At 39.1% G+C, this 9620-nt stretch overlaps 1 protein-coding gene across 1 annotated transcript in view; it reads right to left on the bottom strand.

The window, feature by feature from the left end:
* Positions 1-443: 443 nt before the first annotated feature.
* The window catches only part of LOC148718592 (uncharacterized), a 40045-nt gene continuing 30868 nt past the window's right edge, over positions 444-9620 (bottom strand). The window contains exons 2-4 of the mRNA XM_088740712.1: positions 9420-9472; positions 3759-4023; positions 444-3061 (exon numbers count right to left, since the gene is read on the bottom strand). Coding sequence (XP_088596838.1) covers positions 2159-3061; positions 3759-4010 — 1155 coding nt within the window. The 5' untranslated portion in view covers positions 4011-4023; positions 9420-9472 and the 3' untranslated portion in view covers positions 444-2158. The remainder of the gene's footprint in view (positions 3062-3758; positions 4024-9419; positions 9473-9620) is intronic.

The raw sequence follows: 9620 nt of genomic DNA, 5'->3' as shown, positions 1-9620 counted from the left end.
TAGACATTCCTCGATATAAGTTTACGATATTACGACTCTTCAATATTCTCCCATACATTTCTTTATATTTCGAGCAAACGACCAGACACGCCGCTTGTGTGGGCCCCCTGTGGTAACGATATAGCAGTTTTCACCAAAATGGAAAAGATAAAAGTCAGCAAGAAGCTCAAAACCCGGATCTCACTTTGAAGAAAGCATAAGACAATGTTTGGGCCCCTTTGAAAAGTCGGGAGTATAAGGGAATGATTATGGTGTCAAAGATTCCTTTCAAATTAACAAATGGTAAACACCACAGCATACACTATTGAGTTATGGACGCGCGAGGCGATAGCCGAGAGCGACTCTAGCTTCTTGAGTGTTTAACAAACCTCCCAAGTGCATCCATAACTCAATAGTGTACGCTGTGGTGTTTACCATTTGTTTTATAACATAACATTGATACATTGTAGCTAAAGAGTTCCCTTTTATTTAACAAATCTTACGTGAAAAGAAAAAACAATCGCACGCGGAAAAATAGTCTTTGCATTTGCTCAAGTCAGCAGCGTACACCCATGAGCAAATGGGGCACGCTAAATCTACCAATGAGAGCGCGCGCTTTGCTTTGGTTATGCTATAACATGATATCTTAACCCTTTACACCCTAACATCAGTATTTTATATTCTCCATACAGTTATCCATACATTTCCTCAGGTGTTGAGAAGGAGAATCTGTTTACCATTTCAACACATCTCCTTCTTGTAAGAACAAATACTCCCTTTCTTGCTTTAGTATTCTGGATTCTGCTAACAACTCAATTGATTTAAAATTCAAAGAAGCTATTTTATATAAATAAGATCGAACCTGAACTTAACAAACAATTACAGCAATATAACGCTTTTCTAGCATTTTAGTTCACACCTTTAATTTCATGTTTGTTGTCACGCTGTAATTAGTACCCGCTTTTGTATTACATCATACTGTAAATATTTTATTCATCTACTTGTCTGTTATATCATTACTCACGTTCAGTTACTCATTGATTGAAGATGACATAAGCATGCCGAAACATGTCTCTCAAAAAAGTTTTCTATTTCTTACAATATTTATCATACTTGCTACTACTACGACCTTATCAAAAGCCTCTTTATTATCAAAAGCCTCTTTAATACCTCTATTCTCATGACCTATAAGTGTGATTCAGGGGTGATATTGTAACGAAAAATTGAATATATGCTAGTCATTCTGAGGAGTCAAAGAGTTAATTTCAATTTCTAGGAAACTACCGATTTGATTAAGCAGGCATGCAATTTCATAGACCCAGGCTCGTGGGGTTGTATCACTTGCCTGGCCGGCACTAAATTCCTAGTAACATCGTCTTCTACTTGACGGTCATGATTAGGTCTTTCCGTTCAAGTTCTTTATAGTTGTTTGAGGAAACTACATTGAAAAAAAAAAATAAACACAACAATAACAAAAGTCGTGCCTACAACGACAGTTTTTGCTGGAATGATGCAATCTGTGACCTCATTTAGGGTAATCTTTTCAATCAAGCGTTTAGATAGAAGCAAAAGTTTTACAGAGTCGATCATACAAATCAAAAGCGGTTCATCCAGGCAACACAATAGCCACAAAATTCGTCAATAAAAAGGCCTGAAAAAAAAATTAAATTTTTAACAGTTTACTCCTCTGCCCCGTCAATGATCTGTCCATGGCTTTTGTCAGGTATATAAGTCAAATTTCTCTTTTTCAACTTGAAACATTCTTAAAATTAAATGTAAGAAAGGGCTATTTACAGTTGTGTTACCATTTAAACTATATGTTCATCTGATAAACAAGGATTACATTAAATTACATTAACTCACAACAGATCGATTGCTTGGTGATTACGTACTGACGATTCATATTTAACTGATGAGTCTTCCTTGGTGGAAACCTTCAAGCCCTAAATCATGCTCACAATCCCTGTTTCCTAATCTAGTTCATGATATATCGTGTTTGGTAAGAGAGAGAAACAAATGATGAGTACTTGTAATCTTCAAGTGAATTTTTGCCTTAAACTTTGTCCTGATTTGACAAAGTGTTCTCGTGATCTGTGAAGTTTTGAGACTTTCAAACAACTAGTTTAGTCCTTAATCTGTTCTTGATTTTGAATAGCCTAAACATAACTTCAGAAGTGTCTTACTTTGTAGGCCCTTGTCTCTCAGTAGATTCTTCCATTCGGTTACTTCTTCGTAAAAACCTCCTTACATATTTTATAATTAAGCGAAAGAACGTCTGATAATAGCGGACGAATGAACTTTCCTCGGCCTCTTCGGTGCTATCGGTCCCATCCCCTAAAATATCTTTAAAGATTTTTTGAGAGGAACCCTTGTCCAGTTGGATGGAAGGAGAAACCAGTCTTTGAGACCTTTTGCCTTGAAGCAATCTCCCGGCTTCTCCATGTTTAGATGGTACATATACATCTATTTCCGAAGTCACCTCGCGGCGTTCGATGTGGTCTTCTTCGAAATTTGAACTAAGAGGTTTCGAAAATGACAGTCGATCAGCACTCAACAGAAAAAAATCAGCCTTTGCTTCTCCTTTGATGCGATTGAAAGCCGTCACCCAAAATGTTGTCATCCAGTCGTTCCTGTCTGGGAGTCTGGGCTCCATTGAGTCTCCAGTTGGTACGAATGGCACTTCAGTGGCACCCTCATCAGGTACTTCACAGTCGTGGATCAGGGCTTCCAGAAATGTCTTCTTCAGACATCGGAACTTTTCACCAAACACTTCTTCATCCGAGACGCCATTCGCCTTCTCGCTTGGTGATGCAAAAACCATGTCAGCAAATGTTAGCACAATTACAGCGTGGTTCCAGATCTGAGGACCCAAGGCCATCGACAGCTTCTTCATTGTTTCCAAGTCGTCGTTACGAAATCTTGTACCATTCATCTCAGTACAGAACAGAATTAGGTCCAACTCTATACCTTTTTCTTTGATTTTCCTTAAATATTCTTCATCATTGCCTCTCGTATCTGCCAGTCCTGGTGTGTCAAACACCGCAATGTTCACGTTGTTCTTTACAAACTCATAAGCACTCACCTGAAAATTATTAATCATAGGACTTAAGATGCCCAGTCTTCAAGGACACACTAACAATATAAATTAGATATAAAGGAAAAAAACTCTTCTATACAACTCATTTATATTAATTAGTGTCGGGTTTATGCCCGAGACTGAAGGATTGTCCTTCATGTGAACAAAGGCTGATAGTTTCGAAAGAAACTGTTTGGGGCTGCGTCGGTGGGAGTAACGAAATAATTTGGATATATCAACAAAGTTGAAATGGTAAATTGGCCACCGTAATGATTACAAAAGCTGACGTTTCGAGCGTTAGCCCTCCGACGAAGGGCTAACGCTCGAAACGTCAGCTTTTGTAATCATTACGGTGGCCAATTTACCATTTCAACTTTGTTGATATATCCAAATTACTTCATGTGAACAGTTCGCCAATAGTAGGTCCTGAATTTTCAAGACCCTTAGTAATACAACCTGGAACCGATTTTAACTCGAACTAAACTCTTTTCACGTTACTTGGGTAATTTTCCTATTACTTGCAACACTGACTCTACTCTGGCTGACCAAGAGGGTGACGAGTGAGATATTTCGCTCCATGCCCTCTGTTCTGCCTTGCAATATCCTTTCGGAGAATTTTACTGGGGCATTCTTTCCATCGTGTTCACAGGTGACAAACATGTAATTTCAAAAACTTAAAAGCTTTCTCTGTCAGTAAACTCACCTCAGCGGTTTTTGGATCAAAATCTTTTCCTTCCTCAGCAAGCTGTTCTCCGATGAGAGCATTCGTCAAGTGCGATTTCCCAACTCCTGTTTTACCGATTAAAAGTATTTTGATTGGCTTGCCAACAAAAAGCATCATCAGTTGAACCAAAATATCCTTAAGATCACTCGTACTGGTCATGAGTGACTGCTGCTGTTCTTCCTTTCCAGCAGAAGCTCTAGATCCTCTATTCAGAGCTCTCTTCTCCGCCATTTTAATATAAACTCTGTTAAAAAAAATAATAAATAAATAGATAAATAACTTTTGTAGCTAACACAATTACTGGTAACCCAGTAGTTTACATTGTGGGCTGTATTAAAAAGAATTATAAAAACTAGATTATCAAGAACAGCTTGCACATAGATATATTCAAAACATTCTAGAGATAATAAAATGTTCACGATCTGAATTACTTTGTAAAAAATTGTTCACTAAAAGTGAGTGAACCTCGTGATTATTTGTTATACAGTCGATCCTCCCTTTACGACCACCTCTCGTAAGCGACCACCTCTCGCAAGCCGCCACCTCTCGCAAGCCGCCACCTCTCGTAAGCGACCATCTCTCGTAAGCGGCCACCTCTCTTAAGCGACCACCTCTCGTAAGCGACCACCTCTCGTAAGCGACCACCTCTCGTAAGCCGCCACCTCTCGTAAGCGACCACCTCTCGTAAGCGGCCACCTTTCGTTAGCGGCCACCTTTCGTAAGTGACCACCTCTCGTAAGTGACCATCTCTCGTAAGTGACCACCTCTCGTAAGCGACTACCTCTCGTAAGCCACCACCTCTCGTAAGCGACCACCTCTCGTAAGCAGCCACCTCTCGTAAGCGACCACCTCTCGTAAGCGGCCACCTCTCGTAAGCGACCACCTTTCGTTACCGGCCACTTTTAGAGAGATGCTCGTTTTCAATTGTATTTGACCTCCCGTAGGCGGGCACTTGACAAACAATCGGCCATATCTCTCACGTGCGGAAACTGAATATTGTTTCAAAAGATTTTGTCGTTTCCCAAAACATAATTTTTACTTTTGTTCTGTTCTCGGAAAAATTTGGACAGCACTACTTGGAATAACAAACAAGCCAAGTTTCTCTCCCGTGAATTGTCTCAAACGCGCTGTATTAAATAATTTGTGAGATACAAATTAATCACTACAGATCCGAAGATTGTTTTCCCTGGATAGGCGCTGAAAGGTAGTACATTAGCTTTCGATAAGCACTGGCGAAGGGTCCGGTCATCACGTGCAAATTGAACGAAATATGGATTCCCTGTGGCCTGACCTCAGGTAAGGGACCACATCCCGTAAGCGACCACTAAGACTTGACATTTCGGGTGGTCGCTTACAGGAGGTTCAAATTTAATTAAATTTTATATTTTATATATACCACCTCCCAGTTAGCTCAGTGGATAGAGCGCTGGACTGTTGAGTGGGAGGTCGAGGGTTCGAGCCCCGGCCGGACCAACACTCAAGGTCGGGGGCCGTCTAGTCAGATTTTTGCGAATTTTTGGTCATCCAACCACTTTTTGGTTTTTGCTTTAATCGATGGTTTAACCTATCTACTTTAAGGTTTTGAAGTCTTTTTAAATTAATTTTATCAGTAAAAGCTTGAAAAACGCAATTTCCGCAACTGTGTTCACCAGTGTTGATCGATTGCCATGGAAACGGAATTTAAAATCGACGCTTTTCGTGGAGATTTCTCGATTCAACGCTCTCCGAATTTCGTTTCCAGGGGTCCCTATCCGATTCCTGAATTTAAAGTTCCTTTGTTCCCTGAACACATTCAAATTACTTCAGCTTGTTTACAATCGAATAATCATGCCTAAAGGGAATAAATCTGGTGTAAAACAACGAGTTATATAGAAAAGTGGTAGTGGTAAGAAAAGAAAGGCTTTCAAAGGTATCCTAAAGCACAGAAAGATCGCGGAAACGGCATCGAAGAGACCTAGATTGGAGATCACGTTTGTTGGTGAGGATGACGTGGTAAGCGAGCAAATTCCGGAGCCTCGTGCCTGACTGTTTCTTCGAGAAAGCTACAGGAAAGTGACAATGAAAGTGGATCTGATGAGGATATTTCTCATGAAATGCCAGTGGCCAAGGGGTATCGGCTTGTGCACATGGAAAGTCTTCAAGAGTTTGTCGAGAGGGTTCACTCAGCCAGTCAAGATTGTGCTTCAGGTAAATTTATGTAAACTTTCATCCATACCTTCTTGAGCCAGTTTTCTAAACTGTTACTTTTTTGCTCAGGCTATGTGAAACTTAAAGAGAGACACAAATATTGCCCTGTAAACTCACGGTGTAAATTCAAGAAGGGACTAAAAGATGTTGACAAGCCCCATCACTTTGATGCGGTTTTTTTGAAGCATCTAGAACCAATTTACAGTAGGCTCAGCGACCCAGCTCTTCTGACCAGATGTCTCCCTGGATTCACACAGAATGCAAATGAATCTATGAATGTTATGTTATGTTATGTTTAATGCTCTGGTTTGGAACATGTGCTCTAAACACAAATGGTATGGGAAGAAGAGGATTGTCATTGCATCTGCTTCAGCAGCACTGCATTTCAGCTGTGGCGCAAAGGCCAAACACGATGTTATGGTCGAGGCTAGCATTGGTGTTGGAACCTTTACCAAAACAGTAAGTAAAAGGAGAGATTTAGAGAGAGTGTCACAGGCAGAGAAGAGAATTCAGGGACAACACAAAAATTACAGACTTGCTAGGAGCCAAGCAAGGAAAAGGGATGAGAACATGAGACTTAACAAAGAGGGCACAACATATGAGGCTGGAGCCTTTAATTTTTAGCCCCCAGGAGTGTAAAACTGACTCAAAATAGTTGATTTTCTTCTCTTTTTATTTCAAAATTGTTTGAGAGTGATATTTTGGTACTGAATGATGCTATAATCACCTTCAATTGATATTGCATTGGTTAAAGGAGGAGTTTTTCTTTGTGACAACTTTAACAGCAGTTTTCTCAAAACTGCCCTTTTTCAGTAGTTGCCATCTGCCCCCACCATTTTTTTACTTCATTCTATGACCAATTTTTGTGAAATTTGGCACAGGCTATCCTTTTGATGTAAGCTGTGATCCTATGGAGCAAAATTGGATTTAGTTAAATAATTGAGGAGATATTAGATCAACATCCTTATATGGAAGTGTTTGGTTGTCATGGTAGCACCAAAGACCCTATCCCGAATCTCCTCCATAGGATCACAGTTTAATCCATGGTAGTTGTGCCTGAGAAGTTTCAACCATTTTCAATGAATTCTATAGGAAAAAAGTATGGGGGGCAGACAGCAACCCCCAGTTTATGATATGAAGTTCAGAAGTTAATAATTAACTACGGTTTAATCATTTCATCTCGATTTCAATATCCTGAATAGATCTTTCTGAAGGGATGCTCTGAGAAAAATTTCATAGTTTTCTATAAGATTGTTAAAGAGTTTTGTTTCTTTAAAGTTACTCACTACATTTGTAAACTTACTACAATTGACAAGACGGCCCCCTTAAAACAAGTGAGAAGAATATGCTACCCTTCTATATCAAGAAATGTTTAGATACTCTAGTCTTCTCCGGCTCGGATAGAAATAAATGGAGGTCCCATCTCCTGCAGGGTTCGGGGGAGGAGACGTTAGTTTCCCATGCACGAGATAACTGTGTGATGGATGTCCTCCCCTGGGGTGGTTGCTGGGTGGGAATTGGCCCTAAAAAGCTCCCATGGGGAGTGGTCAATTAACATATGTGTGTATGTATGTATATTTGAATCATCCTCATAGAGTATTTACCCTCCAGTGAAATTTAAAGTGGTACAATAATAAGTCAGATTCTTACAACAGGAAGGAGTAGAAATAATAACTAAGGATAACTAAGCAGAGTTAGAAAGTTTACAAGACAAAAATTTTAGTGTGTAAGAAACCATATAAAACTTTATAGATTTGTAGTGCGTGACTGGAGGGAAAAGTGTTTCCGTCCCTTATAAATACTTCCTTCTTCCACTTCTGCGTACCCAGATATAATCCTAAACATCATTCTTTCTTATCAATGAAAGCAATTCTTTTTAAATGGGCTTACTAACGTCTTTTCAAGGCAGGTAACATAACGAATTTCTACAGAAAGCCTGCTACATAATCGTTCATTGTGTAAAAAGGAACTTTGTTAAAACGAAAGTAAACATGCCCGTGATCATTTCTTACATTATTTAACTCTCGATTATGCAGTAGAACCTCAATTTAACGAACCTCTATATAACGAAGTCCTCGGTATAACGAACGATACTTCTCAGCCTGGCTAAAGCTAAAGTAAGCTGTATGCGAAAGAACCCCGATACAAATGAACATCGATATGACTAAATCTTCGTTATAACGAACACAATCCAGAAACCCAAACGAATACCGATACCCCGATATAACTGACAAATATCAACACGCGACAAAATGCAAATGCAAAACAGACCGACAATCAAAATCCACCGATTAAAATTTTTTTGGAATAAGCGTCTTGATTGGCAATTTTAGTCGACCAGCAATAAATCTTCCCTAGTTTTTTTATATGTCTTTGCTTCAGCATATATCTACTGATCAAAAGTGAAGAACGACGAAAAATGAGGAAATTTTCGTTGGAAGAATTTTTGATTGGGAATCTTAACTAGCAATTTTAGTATTAAAGTGAAGTGGTTTTCTTTTGTTTTAGTTTTCGGTTCGGTTGCGCTATTCATTAACCTTTTCATTATGACATTTTGTTAAAATTAATTTGACCCGTTAAGTTTCCGGTGCTGTAGCTACGTGCAGACCTATACAGTGTTCTGTAGTTTCATAGACATTAAGCACAACGTCAAACCACACACACACAAAAATAAAAAACAACAACAATCATTAATCATATCTTCATATAATGAACATTTTGGTTGTTTTCCGCCGTTCGTTAAATTGAGGTTTTCGATACAACGAACCCTCGATATAAAGAATCAATTTCCTCAGTCCCTGGGCGCTTCGTTAAATCGAGGTTCCACTGTATCTACGTTTTAAGCTGTTTGCGTTGTTCCTCTTTCTACGAAAGTCAATCCTATTTAACGGAACTGAATCGTTGAATTATAATATTAGACCGATGGGAGAAAGGTTGCCGCATGAAATTCTTTGGGAGACATTTCAAGTAAAGGTTGACCGCTCCACACTGTGACAGCTTACAAGTCTAAATGATAACATCACAGCTGAGGAATATGGATACAAAGTTAATTTAAGTGGTGCTGCCCTTTTCCAAACTTTAAATGGCGAGCGAAGCATCCTACAACATTTTGAAACGTTGAACTAATCAAAAGTTTCCACCAAATTGAACGATCCCTTCTTAAAACAGTAGGGAGGCAATGAATATTCTACGATAAAGCGCAAAGTTCCTTCTATCAATTACGATAAACGAGTCATTTATCATTTACTTCGCTGCTCGTAATTATTGTTAAATCATCTACCTACGCTCAATTCCTAAAACGCTCATCTTCAAGTTTTAGCAAATCAAAACAGAATTACTTTCGATATCGAGAAACCCACCCGGAAATGTGTCACGGTTCGAAGATTTATCTAAAATAATTTTCTTGCTTTAAAATAATCGTTTTCTGGAGAAATTAAATGAATGTGCACTAACCTTTTAGACTGACTGTCAAGAATTTATCTCAGGGAGACGCAGTAGAGCAGTGCCTATTACGTGCACAAAACAAAGTAAGTATGACGCAGTGTAACTTTGTATTGCATCAACACAGACCTTTGCGTCAACACAGACCTTGTTGCATTGTGTGAAAAGTAATCTGAGAAATGCGAAAGTCCCGGAGCGAGAAAGGGGAAATGA

The sequence above is a fragment of the Stylophora pistillata genome, chromosome 12, assembly GCF_964205215.1.
Source record: "Stylophora pistillata chromosome 12, jaStyPist1.2, whole genome shotgun sequence".
In the NCBI taxonomy this organism is placed as follows: domain Eukaryota; kingdom Metazoa; phylum Cnidaria; class Anthozoa; order Scleractinia; family Pocilloporidae; genus Stylophora; species Stylophora pistillata.
This window is presented reverse-complemented; position numbering and strand designations above follow the sequence as displayed.